The sequence below is a fragment of the Xenopus laevis genome, chromosome 2L, assembly GCF_017654675.1.
Source record: "Xenopus laevis strain J_2021 chromosome 2L, Xenopus_laevis_v10.1, whole genome shotgun sequence".
Classification (NCBI taxonomy): Eukaryota; Metazoa; Chordata; class Amphibia; order Anura; family Pipidae; genus Xenopus; species Xenopus laevis.
This window is the reverse complement of record NC_054373.1, coordinates 90,007,777-90,031,181: the sequence shown is the minus strand read 5'-3', so window position 1 is coordinate 90,031,181 and position 23,405 is coordinate 90,007,777. Positions and strand designations below refer to the sequence as shown.

Sequence of the window (23,405 nt, the reverse complement as noted above, 5' to 3'; positions counted from 1 at the left end):
TCTCCAGTTTATGAATTACACGCAGAGGTTAATCCCATATTTATTAAAGGTATCAAAATATACAAACAAATAAATAAATATCACAATTATATGAACAAAATATATAGCATTTTTATTATAATTTTTGCAAAACTGTCTAATAGTCCCCATAATTTGGAGAAGTATTCAGAATTTGCTGTGTCTGGAGCAGGAGTGTAGATCGGGCAAATCCTTCACTTTCAGCTGTAATACTGGGGGACCGGTTGGCTGCATAAATGATGTTCTTCTCATCTGTCCACTATGCCCATCCTTTGTCTAACCATTAGATACTGAAAGGAAAATGAACCACAAAATTATATAAAGTGCTGCCAATTTGGCCAAATGAATCCAAGCAATTGCTATACATTAGTGCATAATTCCATTATGAATTGTTATAGCTCCAAAAATGTGTTTTATAAAAACAATACTGTCAGTGTACAGATCGTATTGTCATGGCCAACAAACAAACATAACATTGGCCCTTTGGTTAGTCTAAAACACAAGAAAAGTGCAATACACTGGGGTTGCCTATTGCATATGCACTGTCTAGAATTTGCAGATGCACTGAATAGTAAAAAAAGACACATGCCAACTATAATTCAATACAATATTTTTACTACAGGTCTGGGACTTGTTCTCCAGAATGCTCGGGACTGGGGGGTTTTCAAATAAGGGATAATTCCTTCATTTGGATCTTCATTCCTTAAGTCTACTTCAAAATCAATTTAACATTAAATAACCAATAGTAAGGATGAATGTTATCATAGTTGGGATCAAGTACAAGGTACTGTTTTATTACTACAGAGAAGAATGAAATAGTTTTTTTAAAATGTTAATTATTTGATCATAACAGAGTCTATGGGAGACAGCCTTCCTGTAATTCAGAGCATTCTGGATAACGGAGCCCATACCTGAAAATTATAAATGCACTTGACGTACAGCTGCATAATTCCCTAGAAGAGCAGTAAAGATGTGGCACAGTGCTCAAAGATAACTAGGGCCAGCCCAAGATAAAATGTAAGCAAATTGGCTCACACAGTATATTGCACTTTCCTTGTCCTTCAAAGCAATGGCAGCTTTTATCAATTAGAGTGACAATATGGAACCATTCAATTAAAAATTTTAACCTATCATTCTGCGGCTAGCATAGTGTACCAAACATGACTCGTCATGATGGAAAATCCGACCCTGCTGTGTGGAGAAGCATTGGCAACAATAAGCAATAACCTAGACCAGTGCTGTCCAACTGTGGTACCGAGGCTGGAATTTTTCTGGCCTACATGGTGGGGGCCGATAATGGAAGTCAGTGTTGAACACACCTGTTTTTAAACCACACCCATGTAACAACAATTTCCAAATGTTAACAAACCCCCAGTATGGCGCACACAGGAAGCATAGGGCAGGCAGAGTATGGCACACACAGGGGGCATAAGGAACACAAAATACAGCAGGAGACAGGGAAATCTATTAGGACCACTCTAAGATGAAGAGTTCATTCTGTACTACATACAGTGACACAGAGCTGGTGCCCCTCCAGCAGTTTGTCTGCGGTGTACAGGTGAACAGGTGAACAATTTGGGCAGTTTCAGTCTGGGTCTAAGGTGTGAACAGTACAGGGCTTTAGGGGTGTGAACAATAGATGTGTTACAGGTAAGGATGCACCGAATCCACTATTTTGGATTCTTCACGAAAGATTTGGCTGAATACCGAACCAAGTCCTAATTTGCATATGCAAATTAGGGGTGGGAAGGGGAAAGCATTTTTACTTCCTTGTTTTGTGACAAAAAAAGTCATGTGATTTCCCTCACCGCCCATAATTTGCATTTGCAAATTAGGATTCAAATTGGCCTGGCAGAAGGATTCTGCCAAATCAGAATCCTGCTGAAAAAGGCCGAATCCTGGATTCGGTGCATCCCTAGTTACAGGTGTGAACAATGCAGGGGGGATTACATGTGTAAACAGTGCAGAAGTTTACAGTCTAAATTTGAGGAGCAGGGGCCAGTTAATCTCTGCAGTGATATCCTTTAAATCTTACACAAGGTAAGCAATCACAGAAAACAATCATGTGGGCGCCACACAAATAAGGGCACGGCCCACCAGTTGGATAGCCCTGACCTAGGGCACTACATAGACAGGCCTTATGGCAATAAATGCTCAGGTTTAAATGGTAGCTTAACATACATGTTTGGGAAGGTTTCTGGTGAAAGTCAGAGAAAATTGCCCTACTCAAGAACATAATGGGATAAGTGCCCACAAATAAGTAGATCATGTTTGCTGCTTGAGGAGTTACAACATTGCTGAACAATGACTCTATAGTTTCTCACATGAAAAGGCATCAAATATTCATTAACACCTGAGAAGTTGCCTAATGTCCAAAGAAAGATTAAAATAAGAATACATGTTTATGTTCTATTGAATTTAGGAGAATATAGACTGTGTTTCTACATTCTAAGCTTTCACAAGTTGACATTGTGCAGATTTGTTTGCATACCTCTGTTACACTGTACTTTAGAAACAAAGGAAAAAGTATTAATTTCACATTCTAGTGGAACAAATTTGAGTTGTCAAAAAATATGAGCAAATTTCTGAAGTTTGCTTTGCATTTCTTCCTTAGTGAAAATGTATGAAAAGTGTACTAAGTCAAGCTTTAATTTGACTACGAACTAGAATTTCCTGCACCATTATAAATTTTACACATTATAAAAACTTTGCACCAAGGTCAGTCTTGGAAGGATAAGAAGGTGAAGCACATTTTCTGATTTAAAACCAGTTAGGAAAATGCTTTCGTAAACGAGACATGGTTGTTAAAATTTGTGATTCTAGGGCGGTTATGTATTAAAATCCGAATTTTTAGTGGAAATTTTTTTTTTTGGAATTTATTCAACCCCGAGGGTGTTAAAAGTCAGAACATAAAATGTACTCCACCTCAGACCTGCCGAGTTCATGTAGAAGTCGATGGGAGAAGCCCCAAAGATTTCCTGATCTGTGTTTTTGGGGGTCAAAACCGGAAAAATTTGTACGATTTAAATTTTTCACATTTTGTTCGGGTTTTTTCCCTGCACAGGAAATTTTCGGGAAAATGTATTGATAAATAAGGGGGGAAAAAAACGTGAGGATTGGTTTTTGATAAATAACCCTCTAGATGAAATGTTTCAGAATGTCTGGAGCTTTAGGAATGGCAGAATAAACTTTAATAAACTTGGATATAATTTGAACTGAAGGAAAATGCTACGTTTTAAAACGCCATGGCTAAGAGTATATATATTTAGGGGAAAAGGCGAGCATATCTTCCCAGATCAAAATACATCACTTATTAACCAATGATCTGCATTATTGCAGCTGCAAAGACCAATGCAAATATATGTCAACACACTCAAAAGGTATTTGGAAAAAAAACAAAAAAAAACGACTTTATGTTAACAGTTATAAAAGTCAGATTTTATTTGTCCAAATCATTAATTCTCACTTGGAACTAGCATTGGGGATTAATGATTCAAATAGGTATTAAAACCTTGCTTCTCTACCACATCTGATAGGGTTTCTGAGTGAAATCTCAATAGTTCCACAAATACTAGACTATCTAATGCACCACCACTTTTGTTAATACTAATAATTGTATAGAAACATTTTTTATTTTGCACAACTTATCTATTTAGCCAGTTTTTATTTTTATACTGAATAATTCCTTTAAAAGCTGAACCTTCTCAGTGTGCCTTAATGATTCAGTGGGCTCTCATGTTAACTGCTTACCCTAAACATCAGTTAGCTGATGGAGCTACATTGGCTACTACTTATACTGTTGGGCTTTTTGTTAGTAAGTTTTCATTAGTTGCCTCTGCTAGCTTGTGCAATGTTATCTAGCTTACTGTTAAATAATAAGAATAAAAATCATTACAATTATTAGTATTAACAAAAGTGTCCACAGCATTGTGAAAAATAAAGATGTATACAACAAACAAATGACTTACACATATTGACCCATTTAGGAAGTAAAGAGGCCCCTGATCTCCCTTCTTGTCAGCCCTGCCTACCTCTCTTTTAGATTTTAAGCTCTTGTTTGTTATGCAACTTTGTATTTATTTCTTAAGCCAACTCTTTTCTGACCCCTATTATACAGCACTATGAAGCATGCTGGTACTTGAATAAAAGTTGATTATAATAACTGAAATTACTATTAGTAGGGTTTTCTCACTGAATAAAAGAGGGCAGGGCAAGATCAGCAGTATATAGGAAATCATTGTGCTCAATGCAATTATTGTAAAATAAAGTTTAGGGGTTGTTCTCCTTCTAAACACTTTTTTCTGTTCAATTGTTTTCAGATTGTTCACAGAGAAATAAAGACTTTTTTTGAATTGCTTTAAATTTTTGACCTTTTTTCCAAAATGTAAGTTTAAAATGTAATGTCCCTGTTTCTGGTGATTATCTGGCAGCTCAGTAATTCAGGTGCAGGCTCTTAACTATTACAATTTTACAACATTTAATTGATACATTTCTCAGCAGCATCTCTGAACTATTATCAACTATTATCAATTCTAACAGCTTCCTGTAATGAAACCCATGGATTCTGTTCATCAGGGACAAAGATGGGAAATGTATCTAAATGTATCAAATTAAAGCAGTTACAGAGTTGGCGACCCCCCCTCCAAAGTAGTTAACCTGCAAGTGAAAGGCAGTATACCACCCCTCCCAGCAATCATGAATCAATAAAATGAGAGCACGTGAAAACTAGTACGGAAATACATATGTACTGTATGTTCACATTAGAAAACAGCCTTTCATATGAAATGACAGTAAAACAAAAGAATTTGCATTCTTAAACATAGGAATGTGTAGCCATGAGAGCAGGACTAAATGCTTGTGTTATTGTCCTTGGTTTTTGATACTGAAAACACAAACACATAGCGTGAATATTTTATATTCATTTCAATATAAACATGTGAAACGTAGTGACCATTTCAATAAGAACATGTGAAGACAATAGATCTTACTTTAAAGAGACATCATAGTAGCATATTATGAGTTTTAATGTATAGAGTAAAACAAGGTAAGCCACACGTCTAAAAGTAATGGGATACAGGGCTTGTTTGGGCACTTTAAGCATCACAGGGCACAAGCAACCTCCCCCAACTGTCAGTGCTTATCAGTGATTGTAGCCTGGAACCATGCCAAGATTGACAAAGCCATATAAGTCTCATAACTGTTGTTATCATTTGGTAATGGGAAGACACAATTTCACACTGGAAGAACAAGTAAACCTACACATATATGATAATGGGGGTGAATCTAGCAATTATTTTGAGCATGAACCTGGCTAAAAAAATCTTTTAATGTCTATACTAGCTGAATATTAGCATTAGCTGCTGCAAATAGATGTACTTACTATTATCTAATACCCCAATGCTGCTGAACGAAGAAAACTACTATCAATAACATTTGCACTGATGCATAAAGCAATATTTCTGTGTTAACAGGCTACAGGATATTCTCAAAAGTAGAAAGTAGTGTTGAGGGATTTCAGAGAAGGCAAAGTACAGAGAATTAAAAAAAAAATAGCAGGACTCACATTCTTACGGCTAGCAATTGCTTGCTGCACCCATAGCATCTCCATGGCCAGGTGGCTTCGATGCTGTCGCAGCTCACTCAGATTTTCAAAGGGAATTCCTGGAAGGAGGTGAAAAGAGAGGAGATTAGAAAGCAGTATATAAAATGTATAGCACAGAAAAAACATCTAAATAGTTTACAGACAGCACATGTAAAACATTTTGCCAACAAAGCAACTCAAGTATTATTTGGATAATGCCTATATTATAGTATTGCAATAAACGGTGTTTTCTAATTATAAAAATATAAGAGAAATAGCCAGATTAGTACTTTTTATTTTGCAAGTTAGATTAACATGCAAGTGTTTTGTTTTGGGTATTCTCAGATAGGTCTCAGATTTTCCCTGCTCACCTTTATCTAAGACTTTGCCCCTCCATATCCAGCTGCTGGTGCTCCATTCTAGGCTCTGACCTTTATGTGCTGTAGATTCAGTCCCTCTATGTTTAATCGCAGTCTGCTCTCTGTCTTTGTCAGAATTAATCTTTGAACAACTTTTCTCAGAATCTCCCTGTTCGACACTACTTCCTATTTGTAAAGCCATACTGGCAATATCTTTGTCTGATTTTGTGCTTATTATGCATCTCTCGGTCTCTGAATCAAAACCAGCCACAGTACTCTCCGGATTTGTAAGTAATGAGCTTTTACACTTTGTTGAGATGCTTTCGAGCATTCGGTTCTCTTCTTTTTCCTTTATTGTTAGGCTGTCGCCTAGATTGGCCTTCTGGAGGTATTCATGATCTTTGTGGCATGCATCAGGATGTTCACACATCACAGCAACTTGAACTGATGATGCATCCTTTGAATCACCATTTAAAGGTCCTTGAACCAACTTTTGCTGAAGTTTTTCCTGAAAACAACGGAGAGATGCTCAATTCAAGTTTCTCAAATAAATTTCAATAGAGGGACAATCACTGTTTGTGAGGGCTTAACATTTACAACATTACATAACACCTGACATTACCCCTTTCCCTTTTGAAAAAATTGAATGCGTTTTGTTTACAGTGTGTTTATCCTCAATAGAATGTATTTTGCTTTTCATGGTATGGCCACCTTAAGACTGAAAGCTTTTAGGGCAAAAGAATGTTCATATGAACCCCAGTTGCTCTGAGCATTTTCTGGTTTCTCCCTTTCTGACCCCTCTACAGACCAAAATTCAGGGTAAATGTGTAGCTGCCTAGCAGGTATCCCAAAACTGTACTGCCATAAAATAATTTAAGAATATATTTTAAATAGATTAGAAAGAAACTACCATTTAGTGTTCTGATGCAAGACCTCGGCTAATAAGGGGTTAACAAATGGATGTGTAGACAAGTATTGCCTACATAAAGCTGATGATGAATGGTAACAAGACAATACACTGACCAAATAACACATATCTGTTGGATATTCCAACTGGTTAAAACCAATGTACGGTATTGTGTATCCAAGAGATGCTTTATTTAATAATTTTTCCTTCTTGTCACATTTTAAGTAAAGTAGTACTAACCTCTCGGATAAAACGAGGTATAGAGAAAACATTTGTCCCCCAGTGCAGAAGTGTTTCTTCTCCTTCAATTTCATTTACCAAGGCCGAATAGTCTTCCCGTACATTTTGTAATCTGTGGCGGGTAAGAAATCCACGCACATGGGCCTACAGAATAAAAAAACTGTTAAAATTATATAGAAACGATGTGGTGTAAGGTAATAGCTCAAACAATCATCTGAGGCAAAGTATGCTGTAAGCCTAGAAAAAAGTAGTCCCTAGAGAATGCTCTTCCTTTCCCAAATCTCCACAGACTTCTTCTCATGGTGGGGCAAAGTTCTTATAGACTGGAGAAACTGTCAGTGTCCAGTATATAGCTTTTGCCTTCCAGCTTCCTTGTCAGTGCAACAGCAGCAGGCATATGGGCTCATTTACATTTTTGTCTTTCTGTTCTAATGCTGGTCACTTATTCTCACTCACTGTGAACTCTTGGGGGGGGGATCTTGGTTAAAATTTTATAGATGTTATATATTTTTCCTACTGATTAGAGAACAATAGTTAAAGGAATAGTTCAGTGTGAAAATAAAAACTGTGTAAATAGATAGGCTGTGCAAAATAAAAATTGTTTCTAATATAGTTAGTTAGCCAAAAATGTAATGTATAAAGGCTGGAGTGAACAGATGTCTAATAAAACAGCCAGAATCCAAATTCCTGCTTTTCAGCTCTATAACTCTGAGTTAGTCAGCGACTTGAAGGGGGGCCACATGGTACATTTCTGTTCAGTGAGTTTGTAATTGATCCTCAGCATTCAGCTCAGATTCAAAAGCAACAGATATGACCCATGTGGTCCCCCCTCAAGTCTCTGATTGGTTACTGCCTGGTAGCCAGGGTAACCAGTCTGTGTAATAAAATATCCAATATAGAATAAATATCATATATAGAATGCGCACAGTTCCATATCATGAGAGTTCCTCTATCGTTTCCTTCATATCCATTGAGAGTCTTTCTAATCAGTCTGCATGTACCCACCCAGCGCCATTTATGTTAGCACCTTTGCTGAATCATAAGCCTTATTGTTCCCACTAAGACAGAAAGAGCAACAGTATGACCTGCAACACTCGCGCACTTTTATCCAACACTCCGGCTCCCTCCATCACCAGTTAACTGCCGTCTCTTGGCAACTCGCTTTGTCGCATCCTTGTGACGTCACAGCAAAACCCAATGGAACGCTCAAGCGGTTAAATTCTTTGGTATCTTACATGTATCAGAAGCGCCGACTTTAGTAGCTTTATATCGCCCCCTAGCGACAATTGCAAAGGGAAAAAATATGAACTAGCGAGAGAGAGTCGAACTGGCTACTATTACAGTACTTTTTTTCCATTGTCCGGCATGGAAATTGAAATGTTTAATGAACATGTTTAAATAATGGCATTGATTCTTATACCATGACATGTATTTAGGCTTTAGGCTGGACACGCAAGTGTAACATATTGTGTACACTGATAACCAGTTTTGTAGGAAATGCACAAGTTCTTCAAAGGCAGTCACCATTGTATATTATATATACAGGACATTCTCTACTCTGAGCCTCTCGGTCCTCACAAAGTTTAGTCGCAGGAATCATCTCACAAGGAGGGAAGGGGCGGAGCTAAATTCAGACTGCTGCTCTGAGCAGTGGAATTAGCATTTGGAGGGTCCATTATTTGAAGGGGTGATTTCATAAGCTTATTGCAGGTTCTCAATGGTAATTTTAAGAAATGTATTTATTTAAAAGAGAACAAAAAAAAATATATACTTATGGCCAGGGCCGCCATTAGAAATCACAGGGCCCCATACAACAAAATTTTGTTTTTGCCCCCTTGGCCCCGCCTACACTAGTGCCCAAGCCCCGCCCACTCCACCCAAGTCCCATTCCATCCCTCCAAAGACCACACAGACATCAGCGCTAAAAAAGTAACCCCCCACACACAAGTTATAAAAAGCTATCGATAGTCAGGGCCCCCTTATAAGTTAAAAAACCCATTGGTGCCAGGGTCTCCCTTACAAGTTAAAAATTGGGGCCCCAAAAAATATTTTTTTAAAAAACATTTCCGCCAGAGCCCCACTTACAAGTTAAAAAAAATTGGGGCCCCAAAAATATTTTTTAAAAAAAACCCACATTGGTGGCAGGGGCCTATAGAATATTAAAATAATACATTGGTGGCCAGAGGATTAAAAAAAAAACCCCACATTGGTGTTCAGTAGAATTGAACTCATGGCTTCAGCACTTCAACTGTGCCTCCTTTCGCGACTTTGGGTCTTTTCACAGCTTCAGGACATAAATTTCGTCTTTTTGCAGCTTCGGGAGTTTGGCTTCAGCCATTTACATGGCTTCAGGTCCTTCGGCTGTTCTGTTCAAGGGGGCCCGGCTCTTTTCAAAACTGCAGCACTTCCGGGCCCCCCTTCATACCCGCGCCCCTTGCCCCCCCTGATGGCGGCCCTGCATATGGCAAGAGAATATGCTTTATCATATCTAATAAATTGAAAAGATGAAGGGCCGCGACGGGGTTTAAGCTGCACCGATAAAATCAGTGGATCCACAGGCCCACTAGTATATGTCTAATTAGTATGCAGGAGATGGTGCGCTGCTGGATTTTTTTTACCTAAAATACCTAAAGGAAAAAAGGAAATATCCCAATAGTGTATTATACTTGTAATAAGGGTAATTTCCGCTTCAAGAACTACTCACATGTAATTGTCGGGTTTTTCACCTGGTAAACTGAAATATGTCTAGCCCCATGTCAGATTTCAAAATTAAAAAAAAAAAATTCAATTTGCTCTTTTGAAAAATGCATTTCAGTTCACAAGTCTGCTGGCGTGGCACTGTTAACTGATGTGTTTTGAAAAAAACATTTTCCCATGAAAGTATCCCTGTAACAGCCTGCTTGATGGTCTTTTCAGGGGTTTTGCCCAAAAACTCAAATGATTTGAACGATTCAAGTTTTTCTCAGACAAAAACTTGATCGATTTGAGTTTTTGGGTTGTGGGACTCAAACTCACATATTTGGGTTTTTGCCAGTCAAGTATTTTTTTTTTTTTTTTTAAATAAGATACCATTCAAGTTTCGGGTGCATTCGATAAATAAACTCTAAAACTTGACCCCTTTAAAGAAAAAGAAACCTATTGTCAATATACTTTAATAAAAAAATGTGTACCGTTTTTATAAGTAACCTGACTGTATGCAGTGAAATTCTCCCTTCATTTACTGCTGTTGATTGTCAGGACCCTAACTGCTGGGCAGGGAGACAATCATACTTATAAACAGCAGGGAGAGCCCCCACCTTACTTCCCAGCCATGCAGAACTCAAGCAGCTTTGTTTGTTTCCCTGTAGAGCAGTCGGCTACTATGTAGAGATTTGTATTGGATTTTATTTTTGCCTTTACATCCCCTTTGCTGTTTCCAACTCCAGCTGCAGGGACAAATATCATGGAGCCAGATTTAAACAGATAAACTGGGATTCTATTTGGAGGATTATTTTTTTGCAGCCACTGGTTCTGCAGAGTTGGAGAAAGTTTGTATTAAACAATACAAAAACTATAAAATCCACATTAGATTACATGACAGCACAGGACCCAGTGCAGTATGTATATTCTGATTATTAATCAGTCTTGCTGTATCGGCAGACCACACTGAGCATGTGCACAGTCTTGGTGTTGCAGAAATGTATAACAAAGTTACAAGATGGTGACCCCCTGTGGCCAAAATTGAAAGCATAAATCATTTGTTTGATTGGGCTTGTGGTGCAGTAAGTTTATGTCTATGTTTAGTATACAAAATACAGCATTTCTTGCCTTCTTCTATTTTAGACTTGACTGCCCCTTTAAGTCTAAATGGCATGTACTGAAGAGAAAACATGCTGTTTATAAAGGGAAGAAAGTACTCATTATTGTAAAATATAAGATTATTAGTCACCAAGGAATCCATTATTATACCATTATAACATACATATAGTATAACATTACTTATTATAATACAAATTTTGAGTCATGTGGCACAAATTAAACAGCACCCGCAATGACATCACTAAGTACTGTTGATAAGAATATAATTTACAACATATTCATGGCTTATGTGCAATTTCATGAATAATGTCCCCTCTTACTGTAAAATACAAGTAGATTATAAGTCACAAATGAGTACCATGATGTTCTAAAACTCTAAGGTGATTTTTAACATCCTCCCCCCATCCACAGGGGGCACATTGTTTATTATATGTATGTTATAGTGAGCAGTGACAAAAATTACAGCTGCCTGGTAGATCTAAAAACTGCACTCAGTAGTAAAATCCACTGCAACACCTTCAGTTATATTGAGTAGGAAAAACAACAGCCTCCCAGAATGCAGATCCATCCTAAAGTGCTGGCTCTTTCTGAAAGCACATGACCAGGCAAAATGAGCTGAAATTGCTGCATAGACATCTATGACATGAATGAGTTTTTACTGTTTATTGTAGAGTGAATTATTTGCAGTGGAATTTAGAAATAAAAACTACACCATAAAAATCCTGACAGAATTCCTTTAAAGGGATACTGTCATGGGAAAAAACATTTTTTCAAAATGAGTCAGTTAATAGTGCTGCTCCAGCAAAATTCTGCACTGAAATCCATTTCTCAAAAGAGCAAACAGATTTTTTTATATTCAATTTTGAAATCTGACATGGGGCTAGACATTTTGTCAATTTCCCAGATGCCCCAAGTCATGTGACTTGTGCTCTAATAAACTTCAATCACGCTTTACTGCTGTACTGCAAGTTGGAGTGATATCACCCCCCCTCCCTTTCCCCCCCAGCAGCCAAACAAAAGAACAATGGGAAGGTAACCAGATAGCAGGTCCCTAACACAAGATAACAGCTGCCTGGTAGATCTAAGAACAACACTCAATAGTAAAAACCCATGTCCCACTGAGACACATTCAGTTACATTGAGAAGGAAAAACAGCAGCCTGCCAGAAAGCATTTCTCTCCTGAAGTGCAGGCCCAAGTCACATGACCTGGGGCAGCTGGGAAATTGACAAAATGTCTAACCCCATGTCAGATTTCATAATTGAATATAAAAAAATCTGTTTGCTCTTTTGAGAAATGGATTTCAGTGCAGAAGTCTGCTGGAGTAGCACTATTAACTGATGCGTTTTGAAAAAAACATTTTCCGATGACAGAATCCCTTTAAGGATAAGCTTAATAGGGAGAGAATTACACCAGAATCCAAAATCTGGTAACAAATGTGGTACATTGTGCCAGTCTGTGGACATCCCCTAACACAGTCTGCACTTTCTACATATTGAGCAATTATTTAAAGGGTCAAGTACCACTTTAACAGAACTTTATAAGAGGCTTCCAGCAATATTGTGTTGATTGAGCTTGTTTTAGTAACGAACCAGATCATGGACCAGTCCTTTGGGTCAATAGTTTGGTTAGGATCTGTTTCCCAGGCCATCACGTAGGGATGGTCCAGAGGATTTGTAATTTTACACAAGGCAGGAGGCTTGGATCCACCATCTTTCAAAAAAGGAGTGAGTTTTGAGAGCTGATATCAGTTTTTATGATGAAATAAGACACTGAAATAGATTCTAAAAGTTTTATTAAAAATTGGGAAAACTTTACAGGAAGACTGCATATTGAGAGGCCATGGCCATATACTGGAGACAAGCTACTCTTCTGTCTGCTTTCCCTGTGACCTGTATTTTTCAAAAAGCATTATTGCTACTAAATTATAAATCTAAAGAAATATCTGTACTCCATCTTGCAAAAACCATACTTGCTCTTTGCTAGTACTTAGTATTTTCTGTAAATGCCTAGCTTAACACTACACTGTCCCACACACAATAGAAACATGTTTCTTTTAACCTTATAAACAGAACATCTTAGTACTCTCTTTAGAAAGATCTTTTGAGGCCACTAGTTGTTTGGCCCGTTCTAAAAACAAGATATAATATTTGTTCTATATCCCATTTAGTGGAGCTCTGGTCAAAGTTCTTCTTCTCGCTCACTCCATGCTGCACTTTACTGCAGGCTTTCTGTCACTTCATCACTGGGGGTGGAGGTTGTCTCCTGGTTTTCTGCCAGGTGCAATTTTTGTCTGAATCACGTGCTAAGAAAAATACACTTAGAAGAGTTTTGCATGAAATTACTGTGATAGGAACATTGACTACTATTGACTACACTGAATTAAAGGGCACCTGTTACCATAAAATAGTTTCCCCCACCAAAGTTGCAGCCTAATAGAACCTGCACTCAGTTGGGGGAAACAGTCTTTTTTTAAATTGCCCACCGCCATCACTAGGACAACGACACCAGGAGGGAGCTCCCGGTACAAGCAGCCATGTTGGGGCACATGCATAACGAGTGGGTGCTGCAACTCATTTAATATGTCCATGCATGTGACGTAAGATTATGAGACGCGTAAGTCAGACGCTCATTATGCACACTATCCAACATGTCCTCTTGCACCGAGAGCTCCCTCCTGATGTGGGTATCCTAGCACTGGCTGGGGCAATTTTTTTTAAAAACGAATGTTTCCCTCAACTGGAGTGTGGGCTCTATTAGCCCGCACCTTTGGTTGAGGAAATATTTTAGGGTGACAGGTGTCTTGTAAGCTCTGTATCTGAATTCCCATTCAATAAATCCCTTTCAACAGATGATTTACTTCGTCCAATATCAGTACAGCCAAGTGTTGTCTCTATACATGCCAGCTACAGATCATGAGCTCTAAAACAAAAGTAGGATCTAAAAAGAACTATATTGTGCTAGAAGTAAATTGGAGCTATGTTCTACATGGTATTACTTTTGTATACAGGTTCAGGCTTTGGTTTTATTTCTGTATATTTGGATTTTAAAACAATTGAACAAGTATATTAATGCTTTTATTTAACAAAGAGCGATAACAATTGTCTGTGTACACAGCTGCATAAATCACTTGCATAATTTAATGGATGATCTAAAGATAAGAGGACCACTTATAAAGGATACATAGAGTTACTCAGTTCTTCCAGCTGAAAGAGAAAATAAATGACATGACTACATTTTAACAATTTCTGTCACCACCCCCCACCCAAACATACACACCAACAGGAGCGCTTATAACAGTTTTTCACCCATTAACTTACATTGCTCAGCAACTGCTCTAAGTTTTGTTCTGCGTGGGTCTCCTCCCTCAAATCCTCTGCGCAAACATCCAAACTGAAGTGGAGCCGAGCCAGCTGCTCCTGCATCTCACGTACCCGTTCCAGCTGCTCAAAGGAGCAAACCTGGCCTGTAAAAGATGTGGTTCTTCATTCTTAGGAAAATTCACAGCTCAGAACATAAACATAAAAACATAGGGGACAAAAATACCCCAGGCACAGATAGAGTAGAACTTTGCACGGCAAAGATAATATATAAAGCAATCAACATTGATGCATTTTGCTAGCTTTACAACAGTGCTTAGCTGTAAATCTGCCACTTCTGATAACTACACACAAACTGGGAATGTACACAGTAGTTATCTCTTCATTATACGTGCCTAGACAAAATGTGATTTTTATTTTAGGCCCTAGGGAACTACCTCCTCATGTTCATAATTCAACCCTAATTTACTAAACAGAAACACACCAAAGAGAAATGAATTATTGGGCCACAAATAGACTATGAGAGTTGCAGTTTGTATCAAAGCAATCCTACAGAGGCCTGAATATAAATATTTGACAGGATCTTATATCCAATTCTTGCAAGGCATGTCTGTATGATGTTAAAGGTGATTCTGTATCTGTATATTTTCTTATTATATATAAGATATTATCTTATTATCTGTGCTAATTGTATGATCCCTGTTTTTGAATATATCCAGATCCGATTAACATGAGGATTCATAATGTTCTACAGCATCAAATAAAGCTGGGCAAGTTCATCCAGGCCAATGAACTAAGCATACTTCAGGCCATGCAGACCCTGTGGGAGAAGACTGCATCAACAAATCAATGCAGTCAATGTCCAATAGGATTTTCTAACCTATACAATATCATTTGGGCCAGCCATTTGAGAGTCTCCACACATAGGCCAATAAGATCTCATAGGCCAATAAGTAGTGGTTGGAACAACATTTGTCTTTGAAATAAAGGCTAAGGGAGGAGATTTATCCCAATTCTGTTGCTGTTGTATATTGCTTCCCTCGTTTCTAATACAATTTCTCTAGTGTTCATTTGTCTCTCAGTGACTGCAAATCTGCATTTCTTTATTTTCAGTGGCACACATACTAATACCAGCTGTGTGATTTTGAACAATTTTGTTGCTCTTCATTTTTCTTATGCTGGCAAGAATATCAAAGTCACAGACATGTTCAGATTAACCAAGTACCTTAGTCAGAGTAGAGATTTATACGAATCTATACTAATCTATGAATGACTAATGCATTGCTGTAAATAAACACATATTATTTCAGAGTTTTGAGCACACAAAACAATAGTATGTACACCAAAATGAATGCCCATAAATGCCCTCTAGATTACCAAATGCCTGAAGTTTCCCAGAATGGAAATCATTAAGAAGACTGAGTAGACCTCCCTCCATCTCACACACATGGGATACGTCTGTAAGAAAGGAATGCTGCAGACTGGGCCCTGGGCTTCCTGCCTCACATGATGCAGATGGTCTAGTACGTTCCTTAATGGCCCTAAGGAAACACAAAGGGAGACAAAATTCACATGCCATGATTTAATTACTATGATATATTTCCAAAAAATATTTAACTGTATTAAATGGAATCTTAACCTCATGGTAGGTCTTAACATTTTAGGGTTTATTTTTTTCTAGTTGCGATGGATCATTTTTAACTTGTATTTTAGTAGTTTAAACTGGGTGCACACAACATGATATCAGCCATTGTGCCCGTTTTCAACAACATGCCCAAGTGTGCTGGTCACCACAGTTTAACTGTGTAGATCAGACGTGGTAAATGTAACCCTATCCTGGATATGACTTGCTTTCCCTTTACAGTCTATATAACCTTCACTGATGGAATTCATTGTAGGAAAAGGAAAAGAGCTGGGTGAATTTTAGGTGCATGGTAGGTAAGAGGTTACAGGGCAGGTCTGGAACAACATTTTTACCTTTACTGCAGTAACTGAGGTTATTGAGTTTTGAGTTTAGCTGTGGTTTTACAGAGCTGCAAATTGGGTACAAATATGAGGACTTGGATGTGGGTGTTCACAAAACCCATTGCACAGTTTTCAGGATATATTATAAACATTTCCTGTTGCTAAATATGAAGCAAAAACTTTTTTTCAGCTCATTAATAACCATGGTCAAATTTGCACCAGTTTAGAAACTCATATCCACAGTACAGCTTTCAATTTTGTATCCTGGCTGGGCAAAGAGTACTTCACTGATTCAAATTTATCATAAATAAGTCCCAATATCTCTTACCAATATGTAACATCAATATATAGCAACCTGACAAAAATGAGAATTTGATGCCTCAATATTATTTAAGCCTTAGCATTTTAATGGTCCATTCTCAAAGCATGTAAGAGGCTTACACCAAATCTTATTAAGCTATAACTTCACAAGAAGTGGATTAATATAAGGACTTGCTGAGAGTACAATGACTCATACAGCATACTGTATGTTTGTGATTTTCACTAGATTAGATGTCTTTGAACACAAAATAATTGTGTTAAGTAAAATGAAGTAATTGTGTTTTACCTGTGCTCCCCTGTGGTCAGTTTTAAAGTGATACTGACACTTAAAACTTTTCAAAATATTAATGTACACAAAAAATTACCTATGGGTCATGTTGACAGTTTTTTGCTAATAGGTCTGCTTTTGTAAGTATTTGTTACCTGAAGTTCCCAAACCTGACTGTCTCTTCTCAACCTGTCAGTTAAAGTTTCTACTGCTAGCAGACTACTGTTGCACAAATATGGCAGCCCCCTCATCGAGGAAAATGGGGCATCAGATAAATAACGTAAAATCATCAGTAAATACTTTTATGGTAAAATTATAAATAGCATGCAGAGACAATGTTAGGATAGATGTTAAAAAAGGTTTCATTTCAGGTGTCACTTCATCTCTTTAAAGCATTCCACCACACTGAAGTGCATGAAACACAATCTATTATCTCTAAGGGGCCTATCCTGACATAGAAACAACAATTCACAACCAATCAGCAATTCGATTTGAACAGTAACCTACAAGTTAGAAAACAAAAGCAAATATCTGATTGCTTGCTATTGGCACCATCTCTGGTCTGTCTCCAATGTTAATAAATATGCCCCAGAGTGTGCTGCTTGAGTACAGGGTACTTGATGCACATTATTTTGTACACAAGTAACTTGATAGGTTATCTGCACATTGACTTTGCCCTGGCAGAACTAGAGGTGGCAGAGTTCACTGGTGGAACCTGGAAGGTAAGATATGGTTATACACTTGTGACTGATAGCTTTACCTCTGCCACTTGGGTTGATCTAGGGACACTAAGGGAAAGAAGGGGGACTTGGCACAGATTTGGAAGTCACCAAATTACATGGAAATGTGAACATGGTAAAGAGGTTACAAAAAAACAACATTTTTACCTTTACTGCGTTAACGAGGTTATTGAGGTACTGAGTTTAGCTGTGGTTTTACAGAGCTGCAAATTGGGTACAAATATGAGGGCTTGGATGTGGGTGTTCACAAAACCCATTGCACAGTTTTCAGGATATATTATAAACATTTCCTGTTGCTAAATATGAAGCAAAAACTTTTTTTCAGCTCATTAATAACCACTGGTCAAATTTGCACCAGTTTAGAAACTCATATCCACTTTCAATTTTGTATCCTGGCTGGGCAAAGAGTACTTCACTGGTTCAAATTTATCATAAATAAGTCCCAATAAGTCCCACACTGAAGTGCAGGATGAAACACAATCTATTATCTCTAAGGGGCCTAAGGTTATCTGCACATTGACTTTGCCCTGGCAGAACTAGAGGTGGCAGAGTTCACTGGTGGAACCTGGAAGGTAAGATATGGTTATACACTTGTGACTGATAGCTTTACCTCTGCCACTTGGGTTGATCTAGGGACACTAAGGGAAAGAAGGGGGACTTGGCACAGATTTGGAAGTCACCAAATTACATGGAAATGTGAACATGGTAAAGAGGTTACAAAAAAAGGCAATCTCACACAGCCATTAGCAAAATACACAAGTATAATTTGATCTGCATGTAGGTACCTCTTCATTTTGCCCCTCTGTTTAGGTGAAGGGGGATGTGGGAGCCCAAGGCTGAAGGTGGCACTTTTACAGGGGGGTGCAGGAACTTTACGCAGGGGGGCAGGTGGAAGCGTCTGGGTCACGCACACCTTGGGGCTTCTCTTTTTCCTCTTATCCTCCATCCCGTCTGTGCTCTGGTACCTAAAACATAATTAATAATACCTTTTTTGTTTGTTGTAAGTGTATAAAATATCAAAACACTTGTAAAGAAATACATACATAACCTGTACAATACGCAGCTAGACATAGATATGCAAGCAAAACTATTTAGCTGACACGTGTACCCATTTTTAGAAGTTTCCATGTCACGAAATAATTCAGGGACACCTGATCCTCAGCTACAGAGTGGAGTATTTGTACCACGTGGTACTATTTACTTTGCATCTGTCTGTATCTGTCTATCTTTCGGTGATTTGGGGAGACACAAAATTAGAAGCAGAGTCCTGTCGTAGACAAAGACTCAGACATTTCTGGTTAGTGAAAAGGGTTTTTTGTTTGCACTCCTTTGTGCCTTTGCCATGGTGATCTAAAGAGTTGAATATGTTAATACTAGATTCCCAGGATCCCATGATGCCTCTTTCTATTCGACTCAAAGCAGTCTCTGTACCCTGGCATAGTTACAAAGCCTTTATTATGTAAATGGAATAAACTCATTCTCTTCTACTAATCAACAGTGTATAACTGAATGGGAATAGAAGGAATATAGGTTGTGTGCTGAACCTATAAATGTAAAGCTGCTGTGTTCAGGAGAAATAAACTGAAATTTCACTGATTTATTAGTTCAAAACACACAGCAGTAGCGTCAAACACTTTCTTCTCAATAAGGACAACAAATTCCAAAGCTGCCCATATACTTGAAGATGACTGGTTAGATCACCAAACAAGCAGATCTTTGAACCTTAATGGTCACCTATGTGCTGGGCCAAATTTGGCTAAACCAATTATTTGGCTGAACCAATTATTTGGCATCAGGGCCAATGCTTAGATCATAATGGAGGCCCAAATGACCACATCAATGTGCAGATTTTGGATTTTCAAACCTGCATGATAGATATCTGGATGATTTATGGTCCACCCACAGCTAGATAAACTGCCAACTCAGTCTGAAGGGGCTACATCGGCAGCTTAAAGCTGTCCACGTTTGGCCAAATTTACCATATAGCTTTTCATAACTAATCTATCTTCTCACAGTTTAAATGTTTCTTATTTAGTGAGACAACACATGGCTTATTTGCCTGTTTCAATTCATTTTGTTTATAGAAGGGATCTAATATCCAGAATGCTTGGAATCTGGGGCTGGGGCTGGATTTCTTTGCTTTCAGTTCCCAGGGATCCTTTGTGTAGGCTTGGGTTTCGTTATATGCAGCATACTAAAGCCTACAAAAGGGACCCCGGGGATGTGCAAGGCCCACTGGGTCTATTATCCCAGGGGGGCCTGACTCACCCTCTGGGGCCCCTGCTGCCCACCTGCCTCCCCCTCTGTGTAGAGTAGACATTATACTTACTTTTGTAGCGATCGGGGAGAGCGACAGTGGGGGGGGCAATGGTGGAGGGCAGTGGGTGCTTCCAAGGCCTATTAGAAAATTCTTAGTTTACTAGGGGGGTGACTTAAATTTTGGCTGCCCTAGTCAATTAGCCTTTCTTTAATATTACTAATAAAAATGTTTAAGCATTATATAATGTTATAATCCATAACATGAATCCATTATATAATGGAATTTTTTGCTGGCAATATTGATTTATTCAGCTTAGTTGCCATCAAGTACAAGCTATTGATGTATTATTATAGAGAATAAGTATATAATTTAAAAATTGGTAAATTACCTTTCTGCAATTTGGAGCTTTCTACATAAACGGTTTAAAGATAAGAGATCTGTATATGTATAAAAGCCTGTAATTGTGCACACAATTTTCCTATAGCAGCTTTGTTGGATCTATTATCCAGAATGCTTTGGACCTGGAGTTTTCCAGATAAGTGGCCTTCCCGTAATATGGAGCAACCTTAAGGTTGCTAAAACCTTCAAAGTAGAGTAAAAGTTGAATTCTGAGTTTTCTGAAAAATAGGTTTCAGAATAAAAGATTCCATACCTGTACTTTTTATTGGTATAAAATTAACTGATAACATAGGGCCTGTATATGTGTAAATTAGACTGTTTTTTTAAGGCACGCAGTGGTCTAACTGATTGGGTCTTAAGAAATGTTTATTAGTTCCAACTGACAACTTGAACCAATCTTTAATGACAACCCAACAAACAGGCCCTGAAACCAGGAAATTACATCATTATAAGCAAGGAAGTGACAAGGTACATAATGGAAGGAGCAGCTAATCGTAAAGGAGTAGTGTAAAATGTCCTACCAGAACCAGTATATAAAGTGATTAAATCAAGGCGACAAATGGCAATTTTAAGTGTTGTTTAATTTGTTGTTTATGCACAAAAAAAAAAAAAAAAAAATGAAGAAAGGAGAGAAAAAAATGGATTGGGATGTTTAGGAGATGGAAATATAAATAGAAAGTGAATGGTGTGTTAAAATCAGAAAGAAGGCAGATTGCCATTTGATAGTTACTGCCAGGGTCCCGGCTGTTGTACTATTTATTCAAGTTACTGCCAATTATACCAAAGTATGAATTTATCCAGCTTGTGGCCTGACATATACAGGGAGTTACATACACCTGACTTACAAACAACTCACACTTACAGATGGGGGCTGTTACATAACATACTATGGATTTCTTGACATTTATTAGTATTTACTTTAATAATCCACCTGTCCCAATCCCCTCTGACATGTGTCTACTGCGGAGCACAGGTAAAAATAAATACTATGTTAAAACATACATCTGTCTAAGTTGCATTTAATAAGTAAATGTATATGCCTCAACTTACACACAAAATTAACCTACAGACCTTATCTCATAAGCAACCTGGGGACTGCCTGTATTGATCAACTACAGCTTCCAGCATAGGGCCATTTAACCTCCTACCTGCCTTTACCCCTTACAGACTAGCAGCCTATAACATAGGAGCTGTCTGCAGCTGAAAAGATGCCACAGATTTCCAGCAGTAAAACATGACATTTCATTTCTTGTCACGAGTCTTAAGGTAGCTGCGCACACATCCATATGCATAACAATCAGTCCAGGGATTTGCCAGGTTTCAAAATGTCATCAGCTGATGCATCGTGTGAGCCAGTGAGTTGTACATGGACAGTTGGGAATGTGAAGAGCAGCTGTGGCTCCCCCTTTACCTCCTGCTGTTCTGATCCTTTGTGCTCTTTGTACAAAACACTGGAACAACAGAAAGGTGCTGTGAGGTATCGCCCCTTGTTTGCTCTCCATTCGGCCGCCCCAGTTCAGTCAGCCCATGGCAAGCCAACAGGCCCGGACTGGCAATCTGTGGGTTCTGGCAAATGCCAGAGGGGCTGCTGTAAGGTGCCATAGAAAGTCACTATTTAGTGGGCTCGTGTGGGGCTGATTGGGCCTCTGTGTGGCCTGTTGGGGCCTCTGGGTACCTGAAATGCCAGGGCCTATTTTGATTCTCAGTCCAGACCTGCAAGCCAAATATAACACATTGGAAACCAAATTTTTCCAACCATTTTTACCCAAATTGACTCAAGAGCTTGATAACCCAATTCAATCTCTGTCCACAGTTCTGAGTGATCCAACTATATATTGTGAGAGCTGAACAACCAAATCTGTTCCTCTACTGTTCCCTCTAAGCTGTGGCCACCTGAGCGCACACAAGTTATGAATTTGGTTAGAAAAGATAAAATTGTTGGGAAGATGTGTATTGGGCAGCACAATGCAAGTAGTGAATGAGAATCAGGAACAATGGCAGGAGAGAGGGGGAGTGCAGAGCTACATCTCCAGGAAAAGGACCAAGGTTTGTAAAGATGCCAATGTACCCCGAGCCCTCATTAATGATATGTAAAGGTGTTTGATGGAATAGGTCGAATAGCAAGAGATAGAAGCAGAAAGTGGAACACACAGACATAAAGTAGAAGAGGGATATGATATGTCGCGAGTAACTGGAGCCCGAGGCCGCAGCAGAACATGGGAGCTGAAGAGATTCTTGCTGCACTTTCATGTTAGTGACCAGCGTGGTCCAAGAAGGACGAAAACAATAACAGAATAAACACAACAAGCGGCTCGAATTGCCAAGTGGCCACTAACCTGAGGTTGACTGGGGACAACCGACAGCGGCAATATTATGATATATCCCTCCTCTCTAGTCGCGCTGCTCCCGCCTCTCTCTCACACTGTCCAGGTTTTCCTCTCAGGACTGGTCGTCACATCGCCATTTCCCCCCGTTGCTCATCATTGTGCCCGTTACCGGACTCAGCCAAGCACACCCGCTGCCTCAGGCTTTCCCATCACTGTGATGTGTGTGCGCCACACCCTCCCTCCCTGTCATCTTATGCGCCCGGCCCCATCCTTCTGCTCCACCCTCCTCCGGTCCCATTCTGGAACATCAACTCTGTATTTATGCAGTTTATTGCTAAACTACTGACAACTAGACAACAGAATCATTTCAGTTTGAAAAGAGACACTCGTACATACGGCCTACAACTGCTGTGCATCGCTAATCCTACATTCAACATGATAATCCATCACCTGCCCTCAAGCATCTCTTCAGTAAACTGCATTAGACTGTGACAAGAATATGAGTGCCACAAAAAAACCCCACCAGAGCTGAATTAATGAAGTACAAGTGTTTCTATCACTGCAGACTTTCTGGAGAACATATATATATGTATATATGTGTATATATATATGTATCCAATAACAGTTACACCTGCATGAATAACACCACTTATCACGAGACAACATTTGACATCATCGTTTTACCCCATTTTCCATAAAAAACAATATTTATCCCCCATTAATGTCCTTTTCCCGCATGTTAAGTCTTTTTTGAAGTTTACACAATTTTTAAACGCTGTTTTTTTCCCCAGTCAACTACAATTGGTCATTTGTTGCAAGACTTCATTATTAGGCCTTTAGGTTAAAACATGGCACCACGTGAGGATAAAGTGCACAAACATCCAATAATTAGGCTTAGGGAGA

The 23,405-nt window shown here is 38.6% G+C and overlaps 2 protein-coding genes across 4 annotated transcripts; both read right to left on the bottom strand.

Moving 5' to 3' along the window:
- Positions 1-2: 2 nt before the first annotated feature.
- LOC108708250 (IQ domain-containing protein C) lies at positions 3-8,348 on the bottom strand. The gene is made up of 5 exons (XM_018246748.2): positions 8,191-8,348; positions 7,106-7,249; positions 5,971-6,466; positions 5,582-5,679; positions 3-308 (listed from the first exon to the last, which is right to left on the bottom strand). The coding sequence occupies exons 1-5, from the start codon at positions 8,233-8,235 to the stop codon at positions 267-269; spliced, it is 825 nt and encodes a 274-aa protein (XP_018102237.1). The 5' UTR covers positions 8,236-8,348; the 3' UTR covers positions 3-266.
- A 4,332-nt stretch (positions 8,349-12,680) lies between these two features.
- ccdc28b.L (coiled-coil domain containing 28B L homeolog) lies at positions 12,681-22,710 on the bottom strand. Of its 3 annotated transcripts, none has more exon segments than NM_001092784.1 (6): positions 12,681-13,195; positions 14,086-14,108; positions 14,223-14,368; positions 15,600-15,763; positions 18,302-18,481; positions 22,512-22,710. In NM_001092784.1, coding segments are annotated over 5 exon segments (570 nt in total). In that variant the 5' UTR covers positions 18,463-18,481; positions 22,512-22,710; the 3' UTR covers positions 12,681-13,119.
- Positions 22,711-23,405: the final 695 nt, after the last annotated feature.